We start from the raw sequence: 22,495 nt of genomic DNA, 5'->3' as shown, positions 1-22,495 counted from the left end.
AAAGGTCCATTTTATCATGTATATGTACAGAAGCTTTCCCAATTAAAAAAAGGAAGAAAAGAAATAAAAGAAACTGCCTTAAAGTAGACAAACTGTGTCACAGATTTTTTATTCATATTTATCTTGTTTACAGTGGAACTTTCAAAGTTTGGACTCTCTGATTTTGCTTTTTCTTTGGTATTACAGTTTGAGCCTGGAACGACATTTGACTTTATTAATGATTTCAGTGATTTTCAAATATATATTTAGCCGATTCTGTTTTGGTGAAAGGTAATTAGTGGTGTTACATTAATGACGTTCCCTTCTGCTCTTTTTATAAGACAAAACAAGTGATACAATTATGTGAAGATTATATTAAAAAAAATAAGAAATTAAATAGTATTCATAAATATTAAGGTACTGGATAAGACCTGGTGTTCGTACAGTAGTGATATTACCTTCCATATAATAAAAGGTATTGTCGTGGTGTGACAGTATTATAACAGTAGTGCTGTTACTTTCCAGACTTTTTAAAATATAAATAAAAAATGTTGAGTATTTAATAAATGGTAACTTTATAAAATTATTTGAAAATCATTATACAAAATAAAATTAAGTAATTGTAAGATACCGGATGATTATTGATGTCTTCCTATTAAAATTAAACAAACAACAATAACCTTTTAAATACAATAATAATTTCTTGAAGTAGTTCTTTTCTCATATTTTTTACTCTACACGAAATGACGTGTGCGGGGAAGGGCACGCTCTTTATTTTCCAGCTTAGTTGCTGCCCTCAAGTGGCGAAAAAAAGAATGCAGCTTTTAAAAATAGTTTTTAAAAAGGGGCCATTTTCACATGTTCTTGCTTGCAAAGTGCTTCATACATCAAAGTCGACAGCAAAGTGCAATGGAAGGAAAAAGTAGAAAAATACTTCTCTGAATGTATCCACTGTATCTCTGCAGCAATTATTTTTCATTATTCTTTTTGATTGAAAACTTGTGAGCGGGTGCTATGAGACCGAGATATGTATTGAAATCATTCGTGACTAAAACAGCTATGTGTGACCTTCAAAAACATCAAGACACCGTTCCAGGATGGAGTCTTATCCCTTGCTCTTTTCGTGAGTGCACTTGAATGCTGAAAATATACAAGACATAAGGAAATATTATTTAAGAGCGATATAGAGAGTGGAAGTCATGTTCAATAACTGTCTGTGGTTGTGAAGTCCATACTTCTTCTGTTGTTTGGTTCCTTTTGTCACGTTTTGTTCGGCAAAAATACTTTTCTTTACAAAGAAAAAAAAAAAAAAGTCGCTCCTGGTCAGGTTGTTGAGAAAAATAGACTCTCCAGTTATATAAGACTGCAGTCGCCTCCTTGCGGTGGAATGCTGGACCCCGTTCCTTGGCATCTTCTGGGCAATCCCCTTGGAGGTCCGCGCAGGGCGGGCAGCACCGCCTTCCGTGTGAGCCCAGCGGAAGGGCTTGAAGCAGGGGGGGGGGGGGGGGGGGTAAGACGAGGGGTGAGGGGTGGGGGTGGTAGAAGTCTCTCCTGGTCCATTTCGGAAGAAGTCCCCGTCTAAAAACCTTCTATATGACAGTAGGCCTCCAGGCTTGAGAAGAGGATGTAAAGGAACCACAAGCTGAAGAAGAAACCCGACGTGGCCAGTCTGTGCCCGCGGGGCCCGCCCAGCTCGCCCCCGATGTGCGCCCGCCGCCGGTACAGCAGCACCGTGACGGCCAGGAAGGCAAAGATGGTGAAGAGCGTGACGGAGAAGGCCAGCGAGCCGGCTTCCACCACAAAGGGCTTGCCCTTGTTGTGCCAGTAGATGGCGGCCACCGACCACGCCAGGCCGATGCCCAGGAACACGTTGACGGCGTTGCTGCCCGTCACGTTGCCGATGGAGGCGTCGGCGTACGTGTCCTGCACCGCCGCCACCTTGCTGGCAAACGTGTCTGTGGACAGAGAAGGGAGATTTTGAAAAAAATGTATAGCTAGCTAGCTCGATCAGATCTTGACAATCCACATTGTCCAAGTATCCTGACCTGGCACGGAGGTCCCGAGCGCCACAAAGACGACGGCGGTGACCGAGTCCTTGAGGCCGATGGTGCAGCCGAAATGCGACGCCAGGTCGCCGATGACGGCCGTGAGCAGGCCGATGATGACGATGGACACAAAGAAGCACGCCCAGCCGTTCAAGTAGTCGGTGGGCGGCACGCAAGCGAACAGAACCTTCCAGAACACGGTCAGGAAGTGCATGACGTAGTCGAAGCAGGACGGCAGGCGCTCCTCGCCCGCGTCGTCTTCATCCTCATCTAGAAATGAGAATAGAAAGAGAAAATTTGACGATTAAAGTTATCAGCGTCCCAAAACTTTTGCTTGCCAAAGATCACCTCAGAAGTTCCTAAGGTGGAAAAAGCAGAGCGAGTGAGCTGTGCGCTTATTCAAAGTGTCAGGCCTCGAAGGACCTGCGTGCCTTTTCCGGCCCGTAAAAGAAAATCACGCAAAGCGCCGCTGGATTGAATATTTCATGGCGAGAGTGACGATCGGCCGCCGCCGCCGCTGCTGCCTCTATGCATCATCTGATGAATGAATTTTCTTTTTTTTTTTTTTCCTCTCTCTGCTACCGGGTTCTTCACTCGAATTCCAATGCATACATTTGAAGGCGAGATGTTTTGATGCATAAGAATAGATATCAGTTCCCCGTTGGATGAAAATATTTGCTACACCTCCACAAGGTGCAACATGAGAGGTGTTTGAAGAAAAGGAAATCAAAGATTTAAAATGAGCAAAGCTGAGTAAAATTTCTTGCCTTACCTGCGCTGACGGTGATAGCCTCCATGAACTGCTCTCTCCATGAATTGGTGCCCACCACCAGAGCCAGGTTGGTCTTCTTGATCAGCTTGTCCACGGTGCTCTGTCATCACAAGTGCATCAGACGCAGTGACCACAAGGTGGCAGCATCGCCTTTAACGTCCTAATTCAAAGCAGCGTCACACTACACTATTAGCTTGAAATTGTTCCGTGAGCAGACTGGAAATTCAAACCACTTTATCGTTTCATATTGACAAGAATATAAATGTAATTATTCTGAGATAGTCTTAAGTTTTCTGCCGCCCTCTAGTGGTCAAACGCCTGCACTGCAATAATGCTTCCTCACCTTAAACTCATAAGATTCTTCAATGATGACCTCCATCTTGGCGTGCTCGCCCAAAACCGGCTTGCCCATTTCGGCGATGCGTTTGGCTTCCTCCTCATCCGATGTGAACTTCCTGTCTGGAACGTCTGCACAGACAGAGGGAGAAATTTAATATTTGATGGAAAAGTTACTTTGGGGGGGGCAATTAAATGAACTCATTCAGTGCCATTGACGAGAATAGACGTCAAACATAACTTGTGTACTGTTAAAAAGCAGAACTTTCTGGAGTCTAAAAATAAAAGGCCTGGTGCTGAAGTGTGGACATAGGGATGCAGAGGCGGCTCAAGAAGGCAGCGAGGCGCCTGCATGTGAGAGGTTCCCAGGATGCAACACGCCTGGCGAGGCAGACACCTTGTCATCGTGCCGCTCTTTGCTGACAACACGCCTCTGAGCATTAAATATTAACAACGACGCCATTAAAGATCACAGCCGAGTGCTCCTCCGCTGACACGCGCACACACGCATGCGTGGAAATCAATTACACGGCGTGCATGGTCGTGTTTTGTTTAAAATTCATCATCGTCCCCTTTAAACTCCGGCCTGCTCTCATGGCAAAAAAAAAAACAATTAAAAATTAGTTTGGTCAGATTTGACTTTGTGACTTCATTGTTACCAGTTTTAATGACACACACACACACACAGATGCATGATGGGGAACTTACCGTCGGCAAGCAGCATGGCTGCAGAGGACGAGAGGTGAAGATGAGGAAGATGACAGGAGGAGGAAAAAGAAACGGATGAGTGAAGGAAGTGGAGGAAGAAAAAAAAAGATGGAGAGTAGCAGTGGAATGTGAGATTATTTCTCAAAATGATTCATGTTTGTCCTCAAGCCACGCTAAATAATTCTTGAAATTTAAACAAATTATGAAAAAATGATGAATTGAACACAGCAAATTAGCATTTACTGACTTGATCTTTGGTGATATTTGGAAAAAATCATTCAATGATGCAAAAGGACATTGATTTGAAACACACACACACACATTCATCCATATCAGTGTTGCTCATAAAAGTTGCTTCACCCCCGAGCAACTTTTGAAATGATGACTCCGCCCCTGGGAGTCTGGGCCGAGCACATTTCTCCTTCTTGGAAGTAGCCTTGCTGGAGGCTAACGTTAGCGGCGGCAAGCGTGCTCGCGGCCACCGACGTGTTTTGCATGATGACGATAGGTAACGTGGCCACCATTTTGTGTGCGCAAAGATGTCAGAATCACGCAGCTGCTTTGCATTTCACCAGGCTTTTGAGAAGGTCATCAGTGACAGGCACATAATGAGAGCCGATACGGAAAGGTTGCGTGCCCCCCCCCCCCCCCTAAAGTGGTCCCAGAGGAGCCCAGCATAATATCACTCTGCAACTTCCTCTTTTCTATTCCTGTCTGCTTCCATTTGAATCTATTACACCTCAGCACCTCACTGACTGACTGACTGCTGCTTGTCGCCATAGCAACGGTTACTAGACGACAACTCGCAGCGACTCTTCAGTCTGGAAGAAAAAGTGGGGTGACGCACTTTTGTCGGCTACTCGGGAGTGTGAATCGGATTCTGCCATCCAACTCTGATTCCGTGTTGATGTTCACACGTGACAGCTTTTTAATTTTTTATTTTGATGTCCCTCCAGCTCCAGCACCTCCTTCCGCGCACTTTCTGACGGGCGTTCAAAGATGGCGCCGGCGATGTTGTGCTTCAACAGCCAAATGTCACGACTCAAAGGCCCTCCGGTTGCCGCGGCGCCGCGCAGGAATGGCTTGGGAATCACTCCAGAATCACGGATGGGTAGATTTAATTCGAACGGCCGACGGGACCACTCGGGCGTGTGCACACCGCTGACTTCATTCTTTTCCCGGAATGTCAAAAAACTTGACACCCTAATGAAAGTCATCAAAAGCTACTCATTTAAAAGTCACGCTGCATTATTAACAATCTTTGAAGGAAAAATTCTCCATCATTAGTTGGGGGGGGGAAAAAAAACTATCCAACTTTGGCATGATGAGGTACAGAAAGTATTTGGAGTGAAATTGTTGTTGGGGGAGACAAACGCAATGCGTCAATTTCCCGGCTTTGGCGTGGCGGAGATTTCTCTTATTAAAAGAATAATGAACACTTGAATCCTTCTTGTATTGAGGGCGGGGATGTTAAATGGATGTCACGGCAGTCAATACTTTTCGTGAGTCTCTGGACATATTCATGCCGTCCCCCTAAGACTTCAATCAAAATGGTGTCATCTGTATTCAAGGAGCCCTGCTGTACTCTGGGATTGGAGTCAGACACCAGAAAAACAATTGAGGTTTTCATTTTTTTGGGGGGTCTAAGAAATAAAACTGAAAATAACCAACTGCTGCGCTGAAAATGTGATGTAAGCACATGAAAGTTTTACCTTTGAACACCTGAGAACTGTAAACTGACCCATGCGGACCTGATCGAAATAGTCCTGATCCAGAAAGACCTCATCCAGTCCGATTCAAACCGTCCTGATTCAAACAGACCTGATTCAAACCGACCTGATCCGGATCGATCAGATACACGTCGACCTGATCCAAACCAAACTGATCCAAAGAGACCAGATACACAAAGACCTGATCCAAACAATCTAAACCGACCTAATCTGGACAGATCACAGACCTCATCCAGACATCCTGATTCAAAAACACCTGATCTTACGAGTCCCGATTCAAACACATAAACCATTTTCATTGCAGGTTGAGTTGTGTTGAAAGGCGGCTTTCTTCTTCCTCCCCTTCCTCATACGTCTTGCAACATCAGGATTTATGCAGCTCGTGACCCCGCCTGGCAAAAGCGGCGTAATGAGCTCAAGGTTCCATTCCGCCGAGGGATTCGAGCGGCGATGAATCGGAATGGCTGACAGCCGGTTGGCTCACGTGAACGCTCAAGAGGGGAAAGCAAAACCTCGGAGGGTTGCTGCTCAAATATTGAATCCGTATTTCATGTGGAAATCCTGAGGCCTGCCATGGAAAGTCCTTGGAAACGACCTTCTGGTAATGTCACATGAGATTCAGGAGGGAACAAGCTGAGGAATTTAAGACAAACGCATCCCTCGACCAAATACAAATACAAGCGGCCTTCAAATCATCACTATATGATCAATAAACTCTTTCCATAAGCAATTATCAATTTAAGACAAATAAACGGCAAATCCAGTAAAGGCTTTTTCAGATTTGAGTCAACAGTGAGGCAGTTTGCTGACGAGACACGAGACAGCTCAGACGTCAGTGAAGTGATGAAGATGCCGGATGACGGGCGGCGGCTAAGCGAGGCGCATGTCAATAACCTGACATGCTAAAGTAAACGGCGCCCTCGCCTCCCGGGAGGTTGCGAACGAGCCACCCGAGCGTCGGTGCGCTCGGCGTAGCGACGCTTGTGTCGCTAATGAGCAGTTTTAATCTCGTACCACGAAAAGCTTTCATTCGCCTTCTTTTTAATGAACGTGCGCCTTATGCTAATCTCCTCCATGTTCATATGTAGATTGTAGCTCATAAGAGATGATTGGGTTTGTTTTGGGGCGCCTTATTAAAGGCGGGAGCGTAATGGATGAATATTAAATGAGAAGTCGTCGTTTTGTTTGGGAGCCGACGCCATTTGTTTCTCCCCCTCCTGTTTTTTCTTTAACACAGCTCTTAGATTTAGCCGACAAGCTAACTTTTGCTAGCTGGGGGAAAGTGACTTTTGTAGATGAGTGGATAATTTGTTAATGGTTGCTTGAGGGGTGTTTTTATTTTTCTTGTGCGAGTTAATTAGTTGAAGTTTGTTTCTTCGACGTTCCGACAGCGTCGCCACGCTGTCTGTTTTCAAGCTAACGCTAAAGCGTTACTCTGAGCTCCCTCCATACCAGCTTGTCCACCTGGCCTCCAGCGTGGTTAGATAACAACAACGCATTAGATAACGGCAGCCTCGTGAAAAGACCCGACGGAGTTTTGTTTTTAGCAGACGCTAGCAAGCACGGAAACGCAAAGTTAATGATGAAAACAATTTGACATAGCCGCATTAGCGTTGAACTAGATTATCAGTCATAATACAGTCATCGGTCATCAAACTAAAGGTGCTCTTATGTAAAATGGGAACATAATGGAATTTAGATGACAAAATACAGTCAGTTTGGCATTAAAACATGAAAATAAGGATTAGGAGTCACTCAGGATAAATGCTAATGACAACGCTAACATTACGGCTAACTGTCAAATGACGTCCAAACTGCTTAAAGGTGCAAAAAAAAAATGCTAATACTAATTTCTGGTAAAACCTCATTTGTTGACATTAAGAGAAAAACAAAAGGTAGCTGGGGAATTTTAGCCGTAGCATCAGTTTAGCAAAAAAAAACAAAGAAGATGTTCCTTTTGGAGTTAAAATGACAGCAATGAATTGTTAATTAGATAAGTGAGGCAAGATGAGGCTTGAGGGCAAAAAAAAAAAGGCAGAAGAGGAAAAGCGACAGATAGAAAGCAAGCAAGAAAGCAGCGCACCTTTCTGGAGACTCATGTCCACCATGCGAGGCTCGGCCAGCTCCAGGAAGAAGTTCTTGTTCTTCTCGTATTCCTCGTCGTCGATGATTTTCACGCGGATTACTTTGCTGCGATGGGCCGTGAGGAAGAGAAAAAAAGAACAGGAGAAGGAGGAGAAGAAGGAAAAGTAGAAGAGGAGGTTAATATGCCATGGAAGGACAGATAGTGGGATTAATCATCTGCGTGGAGGAAAAGTGAGCAGGTGACGAGCGGTTCATGCAAACAGTGCAAGAGCAACTCAAGAGGTCAAATTAGAGGGTCAAAAGGTCAAGTTAGCTTTACATTTATTCAATATCAGGTAAAAAATCTTGGAGTATGCCACATCACAAGCTTCTTCCATTTGTTTTGGAGTTGTTTTTTAGGGAGGGGGCTGATGTTCCAAAAAAGAGCCTCAGGCTGTCCGCCATGCATTATGCAAAAACGTCTTGTGCCATCTCCTCCTTAAAAAGTGAGCAGCATCTGATTTTGCTCAGCCGTCGAGTTAGCAAAGCTGCCAAGTAAGAACTTTGATGACGTGCCCGCCTCGACCGAGCTTTTTTTTTTTTTTTTGATCGATGTAATATTGATGGGGCAGTCCAGCTGCTCAGCGGCCAGCTCGCCACAGGAAGGATTTTTATTTCCTCGCTATCAAACTTTTGAAAGTTTACGCTGGAGTTTTACTGCGATATTACGTTGTAGTATCAGTAGCAGTCGTTAGTCTCGTCGACAGGCGTGACTATTTGAGAAGAGGCAGGCGAAGGAAGATCCACTTCTAAAAATAGTCACGGATATTTTTCTCAAGGGGGAGTGTGAGTGTTGCCCGTGACATTCAACTGCAACCACAACGCACGCCTGAGCACACAAATATGTGAAAAAAGAAAAAAAAAAAAAGAAAAATTGTGATCTCTTATTCACAGCCGGGGGGGGGATGCAAACGCACACAATGTGACACACACAAAGGCTATTGTGATGCTGCAATTTCTTTTTTGTAAAGAATTTAAATAAATAAATAAAAGGACCAATATGGTCCACAGATGAAGCATTTACTTTTACACTTATTGGGGTCACAGGGAATCCCCGGCAGGGACACAAAAGGGGGCTGGCAGCCGGCCCACCGACACAAAAGGTTCGCGTGTTGGCTGCAAATTTAAGGCTCCCGCATCGTACGGCCGGCTGGCAAGGGGCTGCGGCGAGGCCGGCCGTTAATATCGTCTGGCGGGCGGGGGCGCGGTGTTAACGGCCAGGTTAACCTTCTCTCAATGGATATCGTTTATATTCTCGTCCCCGCCCCACGTGCGCAGATGCTGTGTGGCATCCTGCGGCCACGGCGGTTTAAAACTCACTCAGTCGTGTCCCCGAGGAAAGTTAGAAGAAATAAATCACTCTTTATTTCATCATCGCTAACGGTGGGATAAACGGTCGTCGGTCTTGGGCGGGCCGGAATGCTAATTCCATCTCGGGGAGCGTGTCGCCACCGTCTGTCACGTTTAATCTTCATCAACATTAGCAGGCGGCGTGGCAGAAGACGTAATCGGGACTGACGTTCAAATGGCCGTTCGTCCGTTCAGGGAGTCTGTTTATAAATCTGGTGATAAAAGCGGAGCGTGAGTCACGTCGTCTGCCGCCGAAGGAGGACAGAATCGAACTTCGGGTTTTCTCACAGCAAACGAGAACCTTCTGAAGGGCGCCGACGAGAATAACCTTAACGTGCCACATGCTGCTTCACCAGAGGTCATTATCCATGTTTTTAATCACTCGAGGAAATGGACCCGCACGCCAACGTCACACGGAAATGGCCTCGGACCGGAACGACGAGCTAAAGCTTCATGTTTTATGCATGCCCTCTTGTTTGCTCATGCACGGATTGACTGAGACCGGCGGAGAGAGAGAGAGACGGAGCGCTCGCTAAAAGCCGAGCTGGTGTACAAAACACGGGCTAGCTACCACGCCGCGCCACGGTTAGCCGGCCATGCGGAAAAAACATGCCCAGTGCAGGCGGAGGAAGTGAGGGGTGACAAAGTGGTAAAAGAGGTCTCATGCACGGGAGGACCAGAAGGCAGAGGGGAGTCCCGGCCAGGGGACTCTTCCCGTGTCCCCTCCACCAGAATGTCCATTGCATAAATTAACAAAATGAAATATTAACATGCTCGTTCAAGCATATGAAATCCGCCGTCGTCCTTTATCATCGCCAAAAAAGGTGTCTCCATTACACTTGTGGAGTCCCACAGGGCACCGTACTGAGACCATGTGAAGAGTTTACAGCCAGATAGGAAATGGATGTTTCCGGCAATCAGACTGATGGAAAAAACGAGCCTTCATATCACAGCCGGCGCTAAAAACGAGGGCGGCGCAGCGGGGCGGCGCAACAAACTACAGCCTCTTCTTCCATCTCATTTCTCCTTACCCCATCTTGTCCCGCGATTGCTATTTCCGTACATCTTCTCCCGTCCCGTCCTTATTTTCAGCGAACCACCGCTGAGTTTACGAGCAAATGCGGGCATGCTGACCTGATTTTATGGGTCGCCATCGCCATCGAGCCGTCACCAACGCTGCCGACTTACGTGTTATTTTTTTGGGGTACAGATAGTATGTGTTTTGACTTGCATAGCAGCCAACGAGAATTAATTGAGCCAAACTAGTCAGGAAAAACCGTTGACACTAATTATACAGCGTCCTGCTAGCTAGCTAGCATAGCTTCATTAAGTGTCTCCTTTTCGGCCTTCAGCGACTGTCGTCTACATTATGCATGGGCGCGATGTGGAGTGCTAGCTATTTATAGCCGCTCGCTCATTAGCTCATCTTACATAATTGCTCATTAGCATTAGTGTTAGCGGAGCGTATCTCCAACACAGCCATTAAATGTAATCGATGAGCTAAAGACCTGAGAGCGAGAGAGCGAGCATCTTTAAAGTGAAACTAAACTAGTCCATTTTGGAAACATTTGGTCAACTCCTAAAGATACGATTTGAATTCACAAATATATTTTTTTGGTCATCCTTCAAAGGCAACATCGAGCCTCGGCTGAAATGCCGCGAGGCTGTCCGCTAATCCACCGTGTCGTATTCTATAAATAAATAAACCGAGAGGCAGGAAAAGCAACGGGCAGTGATGAGATTCCTGCTCCTTCCCTCCAGGAAGTCATGCCGCTTCTCCTCTCCGTCTGAGGGAGGCTGCGTTGCCATGGCAACCGCACAAAGTGTGTGCGAGTGTGCACAGCATTCCCGGCTCGAACTGCAGGCTTTATTTTTAGCACGTGGCAGTTACATAATCAGGGTGACACTGAGGGGGAATCAAAAGGGAAAACATCCTCTGTGCTTCTCCTCTCTTGCATCCTTTTTTTTTTTGCCTTCCTTTCATCCCTTTGTCTGGTCATTACCGACGAGGTCGGGAATCCGTTTGAGTGGTTAGCTTCTTAGATTTTCCAAAAACTAAATTGTCTGTTCTATTTAAAGTTGAGTCTGCTTAAAACTTTATTGTCCATGATGTTTATGACAACATGTAGGTTAAGTTTTGCCAGGAGGAAATCTTTAAATGTTTTTTTTATGTTTGCAAAAATAGCTTTTTTTTAGTTTGACGTGATGCACATCGTCTTTTTAAATTTTTTTTACAAATGCACGCCTTTGATGTTTCCGAAGGCTTCGGCGTGTTTGCTGCATTCATCAGTCACCGATAGACAAGCCCTGCTCCTCCTCCTCCTTCTCTTTTATTGACATTCTGATGAAGTGTCAGGGCCAAGGAGTTCCATTAAAAGGGCTGCAACCACAAGTTATAGCACACACACACACACACACACACACACACACACACACACACACACACACACACACACACACACACTGAAGCAGGTTAAGCTCGAAACAAGATCAGATTAAAAGCGCCTCCTATATATCGCCGCCCGAACGATGGCGAGCACTCTGGCAGATCACGGCGAGGCTTCACTTTCACTTTCACTTTCCCTCGGCAACCGTTTTGACCCTGACGTTGAAAGCCAACGATGCAATAAGTGCAAGGTCCTTGTGTTTTTTTGGCTCCAGGGTGCAAAATAAGGGCCAGGAATTTATTTAAATAGTTCTTTTTTTTTACCTGACAGAGAATTACATCTGTCGTGCTTTCAAGTATTCAAAGTGACAAAAGAATGTGTCTTGTGGAATGATTAATCAAAGACACATCAAATAACCGCAACGGATAAAAAAGACTTGGCAAGGAAAAAAAAACAACGTGCGCTAATGACGCTAGCCCTAACGATGCGCCCGCTAACGAGAAGAAGACGCACATTTGAAGACATCAAAGATGTTGTCATCAGGAAGTCTTGGATGATCTCTAACGAGGAGAATGAGAGGAACGCTTTCAAAGAAGTCGTCGCCCACACGCCTCGTTCGAGGCGACTTCGGCTGGCTTTTCCTCCACTCTTTGTTTCCCGGCCTCTCGTTATCCACCATCTTCTTTTTTTTCCCCTCTGGAAATACCCCGTCCTTCCTTCTCATATTTATCTCAGTCAGATTTCTTGTATTATAATCTTTTTCTCCTAAAACTTTTTTTTTTTTTGCAGTACTTTTAACTTCTCGTCGGAACTATTCTCATTAAATAGAAAATGTAGTCTCGTAACACATCCCATAACTTTTTTTTTCCTTTCGGTAGACTTCAACAGGACTTTCTTCTGGTTCTACACTTTCTTTTTTCAAAGTGTTTATTTGTGGCTACTTGAACCGCTGAGGGAAGTCCATGCAAAGTTTGGACGTGGTCCCTAATGCCTCCAAAATGAGTGCAGGTTCAAACAAAAGTCGGCCGCCATCTTGAACCGGTGCCCGGGGGTCTTCAATAAAACATGAAGGAAAAAAGGAGAGTGGAAAAAGCTCTTCCCATTAGCTTGGGAGAGATGATCCCCAACAGAAAATGCTGGAAGGTGGCAATAGAGCAGGAGAAGCCAAGAACATTGCTTTCCTGACAGGATTACATAAAAGGAGCTGATGGAGGGGAAGATGAGGTGGAGTGTTGTAAAGAGGAAGAGGGTTCCCGCGGGGAACCGGCAGAGCTGCGATCCGCCAGTGTAACCTCTTCATCTTTCGCCAGGGAGTGCGATGTGACAAGCCGGCCAACGTCTCCAGCCCCGGAGGCTTCTGTGTTGAGTGTGTTTGTTTGCCAAACTCAACCCCCCCATCATCGCCTGCCTCCTGTCCGGCTTCCTCCCACCCTGATCACCGTTCATGACCGAGCCTTTGGCTTTGCCTCCAAATTCACACAAAAGCATCCACGGGAAAACTCCGAAATGGGAAATCTCAGCTTTTGTTTGCTGTAAATATCCAGACGAGGCTCAAGCGATCTGTTTCTTCTTCCAATATGTGGCGAGCACATGGCTCCACTTTTATCCCCCCCCGAGGCATCGAGCGGGTGAGCGGCCGACCGCCTCGGGGGGCCTCCAACAAGGGTTTTCCTCCGGGATGAAACTGGCCGGTGTTTAGGAGTGATGCACAACAAAGCTTTCGCCTGAATGATTCCAACTCCCTTCTCCTCTGGTGCTGGATATAAAGAATATTTACGCGTGAGTCGCTTCTTTTATCTACCGAGCTGCAGACAAAACAACGGAATGATACCTACTTTTGATTTTCAATTTGAAAAAAAAATCCCCTCAAATCTGAGCTAGCACAACTTGACAATTTTGCCCGAATATCTGATCCCCGGTCAGATTTACGCGGCACTCGATGAGGCGGGGAAGGAGCCGGTGACACAGCCGGTGCCGGATTGCGTTATAAATAAGCCTTAACTTAATTGCATTCCCCTGACGGAGAGCGCCGAATGCAGCGGGGCCAGCATATTTATTACCACTCAACCTGCACGAGGATGTGTGTGTGCCGTTTAGTAGCTCCGGTGTGTTGGATCAGATAAGAACGTGCCTCCTATACGTATTTTAATCCCGCAATCTGCGTCATGTCAGAACACTCATTGACACCCGACTTGTACTTGTTTACAAGAAAGCGCAATTCGGAATGGCCTACTGCCAAATTGTTACAACGAGAGTCAAATTCACATTACTTGAACAACATTGTTACAAAATGTCTTCATGCTGACAAAAAAGGGGTGAAAGAATGAGCCGGTGCTGCATGGCGGTAAGGTGAACCTGCGGCTATTCCAGGACGCCTTGAAAAGTACTAGCAAAAAAAAAAAATGCGCACGGTCAGCAGTTTTGCGGACATGTGTCGTGTCAGTCATTGCTGCAGGAATCTGATGTGACTCCAAAGTAGGCCTTGGATTAGCTACCCGCTAAATAATTTCTGATTATTAGATCCTGTCCTTTAAAAAGATGAATACATAAATGTAAGGGGGGGGTGTCTGGACCAAAAAAAAAAAAGTTTGAGCAACCCTCGACGTGACCCGGCGCATTTACAAGCTCGCAGAGGCGCGACGGCGACGACAATTAGCGCAGCTCATTCTGCTCTGTCCGCTAATTAGTTTATGAATGTATCAGCGCCTTGTTAAACACGCCGCGTCTCCGGGGAGGACAAGCGGCTGCCTCCGCCGTCCTTCTCTGGGTCAAATATATATATATATATATATAAATATATATAATAAAAAGAAATGAAATATAATAAATATATATATAATAAAAAAATAATAATTGACATTTTGTCCAGATTTTTCGATTGTCACTGAAAGTTAGCTCAACTGTGGGCTGCTAGCACCTATCCCTGAGATAGCTGGCTAGGTAGCTAGATAGCTTGCGAGATAGATAAGATCAATACCATTGATCAAATCAAATCAGCAAACCATGTGTGGTCCAATAAATGGACAGTGCCATGTCTAACTCCGCTCCCCCCCCCCAAAAAAACAAGTGCCCTGCAACATGTCCTCCAAACAAATCACGTTTGGCATTTTGGGAACCTTTCCGAGCTTTGGGCCCACCTGCACACGATTCATCATCGGAGCGGCCGTCACACGGCGGCCCCAACACAATGGACGGATCGATACACAACGCACGGCGACAACTTTCTGGCCGTAATACAAGTGCTCTTCCTTTCTGCGTGGCCCCGCCGGGAAGTCTCTTCTTGCACATAAATCAAGACAACTTTCCCCCCCCCTAGAGAGGCCGGCGTGCCCATAGGAGCCCTGCTGATCACCCTGACGCTCGCCCCCTCCCTTTCCCCTCTAGAGTTGTGACACCAGCAGAAGGTCCCGCTGAGCGGAGGATGTCAGACGTGCCATGTCAATTTGATTCACAGCCTGAGCGCCCTTGTGCAAGGAGGAGGCAGCACGAAAAAAAAAAAAAAAATCAATATTTCCAAAGATGCAATTCTGTAGCGTTTATACCGAACAAAAAAAAGGCAGAAAGAAAGATAGGAAGGTCAGGACACGGTTTATCTTATTACTTATAATCCTGCTACGGTGTGTTCTTGTTTTAGGAAAAAAAACGATATTTACATACACCATAATTCATTGCAGCCTTTTACCGCTCTTATCAATCTAGTCTGAATTCCGACTTACGTCATTGTTACACTTTGTGTGATTGCTTGGCCTCAAAAAGCAAAAGGGACACGTAAACAAAAGAAAATTGAGGGGGGGGAGGAAAAAAAAATCCTTTGGGATTAGAGATGCCAGGTTAGCTGAGGACTTCCTGTTGCCACTCTTGTGTGACAAATCCTCACATTGAATCCCCCTCGCACGAGAGGAACAAAGGTATGCACGCTTGGATGAGGCTTAAAAAAAATTGTTTGGAGCTAACGATTATTTAATCCGTATCATCAGACCATTCAAACGATCAGAAGATGGAAGAAAGTCAGCACGACTCGATTGCATGAAAGTGCAGCCGTTCCTGATATAGATGAGAGAGAAATGGAGTCTTACCAGGTCTCGTCGTTCTTGAACTCCAGCTCGCCGAACGTGTCCTCGAAATCCTCGCCGCCGCCCTTTGCCAGCCCCTCCACGGTGCGGTAAGGCACGATGACGGTGCCGCGGGCGCCCGACGTCCGCAGCACCTTCACCTCCATGACGCAGACGCTTTCGCTGATGTGCGTGACGCCGCTCTCGAAGGTGAAGATGCCGGCGTGGTCGTCGTCCAGGATGGTGACGGTGGCCACGGCGGGGAAGCCCAGCGCCGCTTTGGGGTAGGGGAGGCTGTTGGCCGACAGCAGTTCCTCCTCCGTCTCCAGCACGCGGAGGTTGCCCAGCCGCACGAAGAAGTGCTCGTCCTCCTCAAAGATGTCGTCGTCGATGATGCCCACGCTGATGTCCTTGAGCGTCTCGCCGGGCTTGAAGACCAGCGTGCCCTCGGTGAATTCGTAGTCGGCGCCGGCGTTGGCCGAGCCGTCCTCCGTCTTGTAGTCCACGCAGACGGTCTTGCCCATGTCGCCGCCTCGCCGGGTGACGGTGAGGATGGCGGCGCCGCAGTTTTCCAGGCACTGGTAGGCGGCGGGTTCGAAGGCCACGCGTGACACGTACTCCTCGGGCTCGTCGGCGCGCACCTCCAGACAGCTGGCGGACTTCTTGGCCTGCTCCGCCACGTGCTTCTTGAGGATGTTGCCGGCGCCCGTCATCATGCGCGTGGCTTGGATGCGGTAGAAGGCGCGGCTCTTCTGCTGGTGGGACAGCGCGTGGTAGTTGGCCATCTCCACCAGCTGGTCCATCTCCTTCTCCGGGTGCTTCTGTTTCAGGTCCTTGAGGATGCGGATCATGTCGCGGCGGGACTCGTCCGTCTCCCTGCCCTCCGCCGGGTCTATCAGATTGATGCCGCCGTCCACAAAGTGCGAGTTGACCCCCTTCCCGTCCATCTCGATGCCCTTGGGGGTGCGGTCGGCCTCGTTCTCGATGACGACGCCGCGGTGCTTGTCGGTGCGGTACTTCCGCCGCATGAACTTGTAGAAGAGAAGGCGGCGGTCGGCCACCCAGGCCAGCAGCACGCAGATGGGGAAGAAGGCCAGCGTCACCAGGCCCTCCCAAACCTGCACCACGTTGGGCGAGAAGACGGCCAGGATCATGTAGAGCCAGATGTACGCAAAGATGCTCCAGCCGGCCGTGATGAAGAAGACCCGCAGGTGCTTGATCTTGCGCACCTCACCCTGAGGGATGACGGACACGCACAGGCCCACGATGACAAACATGTTGAAGGCGGCGCTGCCCACGATGGTGGACGGCCCCAGGGCGCCCGCTTTGAACTCGTGGCCGCAGACCTCGATGATGGACAGCAGGATCTCCGGGGTGGACGAGCCCAAGGCCATGAGGGTGAGGTTGGACACCGTCTCATTCCATACGCGGATGGTGGCCGTGGTGGTCTCGCCGTTGGGCCTGCGGATGACCACCTCCTTCTCCTGAGACGTGATCACCTCGATGGCTGCCATGAACCGATCGGCGATGATGGACACGCCCAGGAACATGTAGATCATGGCCACAAAGTACACGATGACCCGTGCGATCTTGTCACCCATGGACGGGTCCTCGGGGTACCAGATGGGCAGGATGATGCCGGGGTTGCATTTGTAGTTCCCCGGGCAAGTGGCGTTGACGGGGCTGAGCGGCGGGCTCGGGGTGGTCCGGGCCTCGGCGCCGAGGAAGGCGGCGGCTGCCGAGAGCAGTCCCAACCAGAGGCGGGCCAACCGCCCCGGATTTATAAGCCTTGAGCCCTCCATGCACCCTCCTTGGTCTCAAGGGTCCTTACCGCACTGCGATCCAGCACTGGGCCTTGACTTCCACCACCTGAACACATCGGGAAAAAACTTTCAACGACACTCGTATTCTTCGGACTTCTGTTCATGGAGTGGTTAGATAACTTTTCTCAGAAAGAAAGAGCGTGGGAGATTATTTCCCCCAATTTCACGAGTGCAAAAATTCAGACGGGGCGACCTACTTTATGAGCAGCGTAATCGTGACAAGTTAAGGCAGGCCGGAATAAATATTCCCCTGCTCACTCTCTTTCTCTCCCGGAAAATGCAAATTACTCCGGTCTGGGAAGAAGACAGAAGAGAAAAAAAAAATGTAGCTAAAGTTTGTTTAATAAAACGCTAGCCTGCAGACCCGTTTGTAATCACGGGAGTTGCCTTTCGGATGTGGAGACCAATTACGCCGACTGGAGCCTGATTGTGTTCAATTCTCTCGGGTGGAGGGCAAATGGCCGACTGACAAATATACAAACGTGGTGAGCTGGGAAGCAAACTAGCTCGCTCAGCAGGAGCTGCGGCCTGACTACGCAGCATCTACAAGAAGAAAAAAAAAGCCCAGATGCTAGAAGAGCATCAAAGGCGACAGAAAACGGCGGGATGCGAGATGACAACCCGTTTAGCGTTAACGGCTGAGGTCAAGCGTTTGGTCAGCATGTGTGAATTTTCTTCGTTAAGCTAACGTTAGCATTGCGCCAAAAGCTCGCCCGAGGGGGCGGCGGCGGCGGCGGCTTGGGAAGATTTCTTTTCCATTGTTTGCCTTGAATGGGACAGTCCACCCCATAAAAACAAATGGTACGTTCGGATCATGTCCATTTGTAGCGTCTTCCTTGTCTTAAAGATTTACAAGATTGATTAGGCACTAAACAATTCAATAGACACGCCCACGGCGTGTTTGTCAATTAAGTGCGCCTCACAAACTTTGAATTTTTTTTGTGATTATTGATTTTCTCGATGGAAGTACTTAGTGGTTTGTGTGTGAGACTTCGAAATGAGCAGCAACACGACAACAACTTGCATACTTAATGACTTTTTTGCCCCATTTGGCTTGTCATCAAAGGTTTACTCAAAATGATTCTTCCTTCAAATCTCACATTATATATATATTTTTTTGTTTGCGTTTGAACTTGCCTGAACTCAATTAATGCAATGTTTATGCAATGTTTAATTAGTTTTACTCATGCTCCACCGAACAAATTTTACATTACAATAAGTTTTTTGCTCCATTTAATTATTCATTCCTGCTCTGTGAAGAAAATATTCCATGATCTTTTTTGTTTTTGCCTCGCATTTGAACACGATGGTACTTTGGTGTTCCTTTTTTTAAATTGGCATTTGAACTCGAATACACTCAACCCAAAAAAATCATTTCGTGACTTTTCCTAGCCTTCGACTGTTACAAGTTTCTGTACTTTAAATGCATAAAAACATAATTAACGACATTCTTAATTCTTGCTCCGTGACTTAAACGTTACATGACAACATTGGACTTGATTGCTCCAGTAATTGCATTAATTGGTGTTAAACATTGACGACGGGCAATCAATCACTGTGCTGACTTATCACTCGTGTTTATATGCGGGGGGGAGGGGGGGGGGGCTCTCGTGCATATATGCCAGTTATTAAGCCACATGATTTATTCATGCGCTTGTGGATCTCGTATCCCCGTCAGCGTCAAAACGCTGTTCGGCAAGCCAATCACGTGGCTCGCTTCAAGGTAAGCCTTACCGGGATTCCTCTTAATTACATTTCATTGATCACCAAAATATTAGGTGTGCATGGAAATTAGGCAAAAACAGTTTGACTCCGGATTAAATCATTTCCTCTGGGATTGTGCGACTACACACAACATGTTGGGCATTACTAAGAGGGTCACATTCATCGTCTGCGTGACATGACGGCCTTATTCTATTTTTGGACGTGTGTGTGTGTGCGTGGGGGGTTCTTAAAAAAAAAAAGGGGGGGGTCATTTGAGCTGCACACTCAGCAGAGCTTCAGCTGTTGCTGATTAATCATCATCTGCTATACCTGAAGTGGAGGGCCAGGAGTGAGGGAGGGGGGGATTCCCAATAACCCCCCCATGTCAATTCAAAAAAGATTGTGCACGTTGTGTGTTACGATAAGAACATCAATGACGCACTCATTAGATCCTGAAGCATGCGTACAAGATTATTAATTGATCCATCTGTCACACACGAATCCATAAACATGCAATATTATGGGGTGTCACTCACCTGGTTAGCTTGTGTCGAAGCTGCACCACCTCCTCCTTCCCTCCCCACCCCCCCAAAAAAAAAAATCTCGTGGACAACCACCCCTCCTCAAGCCGGCTCGGTTCCCCCGGCGAGAGGCGTCTCGGATGGGATCCGTCGGAGGGGCTCGCCTGGGTGCTGGTAATGGTGGTGGTGATGTCCTCCTTCCCCCAGAAGCTCCTCACGTCTGGCGGGACTGAGCGGAGCTGTCAGTGACAAGGGAGGAAGAGGAGGAGGGGTGAGGAAGGAGAGAAGGAGGGAAGGAAAGAGGGTGAGTATTTTAAGGTCCTCGCCGGTGATGGATGCTCGCAGCGGCTCGCGCTCGGCCGCCGAGCCGTGAATCAGCGCTCTCCGGTGGGGAAGGCGCGCGCACGAGGTCCCTCCTCCTGCTTCTCCTCCTCTTCCTCCACATTCAGTGACGCTCTCCCGCATCGCTCCGTGACCGCCTCCTCATCTCTTTTATTTTTTTGGGGGGAGGGAGGGAGGGAGGTGGGTGCTTTAACAATATTATGATTATTTTTAGAGGCGGTGTCCAATGGTTACGGTCGCTCCTTCCCGCGCGCGCGGCTGACTACGTCATCGCCCTCGTCAGCTGAGAGGAGAAAACCTGCAGCGAAGCCAGCGTGAGGACTGCGGTCGGATTATTAGGTACACCTGCACCACCTCATCCCATGAATGCAAAATAAATGCTACGGATCCTTCGAAGAAACTAAAAAGGAGTCAACAAACCCGTTGGTTTTCAATGCTAATCAAAAGCGGATCATCATCAACATCATCACCATGGCGACGCGTGGCCCAACCCCTCTTCCGCTCCCTCCCGTGAAGTTGTGGGCGTGGCGGGCACGCTTCCATCCGGCTCATCATGTTGCGAGCGAAGCAAAAGAGCCGCGGGGGGCATTTGTTCCGCGTGGACTCCCCCTCAGCTGCCAAACGTCAGACTATTTTTAGACGCCGGCGGAGAAAGAGCGTGAGTTACAAAGTGGACCGATGAAACCGGAGTCGTGTCCTCCTTCCTTTTACTTTGACTTGCAAGTTTAAACTTGATACGGGCGCTGTATGGTGGGAGGCTACCTGAAAGCTAACATTCAATAGCACGCGGGCTAACAATTAGCATCAGCGTGGTGATGTTAAATGAAAGCAACAGCTACTCATATGTTGCTAAACACGTAGATGGACCATAATAACATATTCTTTATCCCCTGCAAAGAACGACTGATATCAGTGCTGTACTAATGAGCTGAGAGGACTCGAGCTGTCTTAGTGAAATGCACAGTGGTGCCCGGCATACATAGCGTCTATATAGTTTTTTTTTAGCTGGAGATTGAGCCCCGCCCCCCCATTTTAATGCAAAATGCATAGTGATTGTTCTTTTTCCAATGGCATCAATTTTATCTGGATAGCCGGCCAGGTCCCTGAGCCTCATTGTCTGTCTTGGACTGCCCCCAGGTGCCCAAGGCGAGTATAACGGAATGAGAACTGATTGAGAAAATGTGACAAAAACTGTTCAATTCTTTTAAATTCTATTTAATATAATGACTGTATTTACAAAGTATATATTATAGTGCTAATTTTATCAACATCCACAAGACTTGAGATATTTTTTAGCTAATTCCAAATCTGCACTTTTTCTCTAGCACATCAAGTTTCATAACACAAACAAAAATATGAAAAATCAAAATATTTTTTTAAAAAAACCTGATGTTCTAGCGAAAAGACATTTTTCCCCCAATCAGGTTTTAAAATACAATCAGCAACACCAACGCATATCTCCAATTAAAATTTGCTGCTCACCAGTGTCGTTTGAGAGCTGTTTTGATTTCTGAGCGTGATCCAGGAGCTGACTGAACTCATATCTCAAGGCGCCACTTTATATCTAATGGGTATGTGTGTCTCCTAGCTCTGTGGGGTCCTCTTTATGCTCTGCTGCTCCTGGAACTCCCGAGAGTCCTCCCAAGGCCGTGGGCCACGAATATTCCTCCACTCGTCTAAATTGTCATCCTTCAACTTCTGCTCAAAACAAGATGGCGGAAGCAGAAGAAGCAAACATTTCATTGTAAGCCAGCCAATCTTCAGCAGTTCCATATTTGAACACATTCATTTTTTCCTTCCATCTGCTCTCCTCACCTCATACTCTTGCTCCAAAATGACCGACTGCTTTTCCGGGCTTAGTTTGGCCTCCAGTGAGGGATCCAACTGAAACCACATGATGGTTAGAAAAATATTAAATAGACTGTGTCTGCTTTTTGATGGAAGACTACGCCATTGTATGTGATTGTTGGTCATAATTAGAGTAAAATGACTACATTAGTTGTTTTTAAATAAAAACGTGACATTTATTGGGCTTTTTGAAAGCATTAGAAAGACATAAGAGTGAAAAAGTGGCCTACCTTCCTCTTGAGCTTCTGGGCGTCGTAGCGGATCTGCGTGAACTCCCGCAGGCCGAAGGAACCGCCGACCACCAACAACTGAAACCACACATTTATTTTTCTAATTTCTAACCACCAAGATGCGAATAAACATGTAAGCGCATACTTACGAGCATAGGCACTCCATATCGCACAGTCTTATTCGTCTGCAGTGTTTTTAAGCTAAACATGGCTCCTTTTCTGACTTTTTACGTTGCTTAACTTTCATATTCGTGAAGAACATACGGGTTAAACTGCCGGTGTGCACTTCCGGGTTTGGTTCGACGTACTAAAACGTCCGGTGTGCTACAAAGGTTCACGTAGGAACTTTCAAACTATTTAACTATTAAAATGTTCTCATATCAAAATATTATTAATAAATAGTGCCTAATTAAGAATTTATATGATGCCAATTAAATACGGTAAATGTCCATTTTGGTTAAATCCAACAAGCAGCTGGTTTTAAACTTTGTACATAAAATACAACTGTTGACCACAAAATATACACTAATGATATGTATATTGT

At 46.9% G+C, this 22,495-nt stretch overlaps 2 protein-coding genes across 6 annotated transcripts; both read right to left on the bottom strand.

Moving 5' to 3' along the window:
* Positions 1–801: 801 nt before the first annotated feature.
* On the bottom strand, positions 802–19,634 carry slc8a3 (solute carrier family 8 member 3). Of its 4 annotated transcripts, none has more exons than XM_088400539.1 (9): positions 19,547–19,610; positions 17,504–17,600; positions 16,713–17,352; positions 15,508–16,601; positions 7,654–7,760; positions 3,140–3,264; positions 2,797–2,896; positions 2,025–2,294; positions 802–1,934 (listed from the first exon to the last, which is right to left on the bottom strand). In XM_088400539.1, exons 3-9 carry the CDS (start codon positions 17,283–17,285, stop codon positions 1,558–1,560), a joined length of 2,646 nt encoding a protein of 881 aa, XP_088256665.1. In that variant the 5' UTR covers positions 17,286–17,352; positions 17,504–17,600; positions 19,547–19,610; the 3' UTR covers positions 802–1,557. The 4 variants fall into 4 exon arrangements, with proteins under 4 accessions (XP_088256665.1, XP_088256664.1, XP_088256662.1 ...); XM_088400538.1 differs by having other exon boundaries at positions 15,508–16,718; positions 16,830–17,352; XM_088400536.1 differs by having other exon boundaries at positions 15,508–17,352.
* cox16 (cytochrome c oxidase assembly factor COX16) lies at positions 19,629–22,271 on the bottom strand. Of its 2 annotated transcripts, XR_015863427.1 has the most exons (5): positions 22,101–22,271; positions 21,952–22,029; positions 21,689–21,757; positions 21,356–21,571; positions 19,629–19,770 (listed from the first exon to the last, which is right to left on the bottom strand). XR_015863427.1 is itself a non-coding variant. In XM_088400555.1 (4 exons), the coding sequence occupies exons 1-4, from the start codon at positions 22,158–22,160 to the stop codon at positions 21,458–21,460; spliced, it is 321 nt and encodes a 106-aa protein (XP_088256681.1). In that variant the 5' UTR covers positions 22,161–22,270; the 3' UTR covers positions 21,068–21,457. The 2 variants fall into 2 exon arrangements, 1 of the variants encoding a protein (XP_088256681.1); XM_088400555.1 differs by lacking the exon at positions 19,629–19,770 and having other exon boundaries at positions 21,068–21,571; positions 22,101–22,270.
* Between the last annotated feature and the right edge of the window lie 224 nt (positions 22,272–22,495).

Source organism: Syngnathus floridae, chromosome 16 (assembly GCF_059516105.1).
Source record: "Syngnathus floridae isolate MCC-2025c chromosome 16, RoL_Sflo_1.0, whole genome shotgun sequence".
In the NCBI taxonomy this organism is placed as follows: Eukaryota; Metazoa; Chordata; class Actinopteri; order Syngnathiformes; family Syngnathidae; genus Syngnathus; species Syngnathus floridae.
This window is presented reverse-complemented; position numbering and strand designations above follow the sequence as displayed.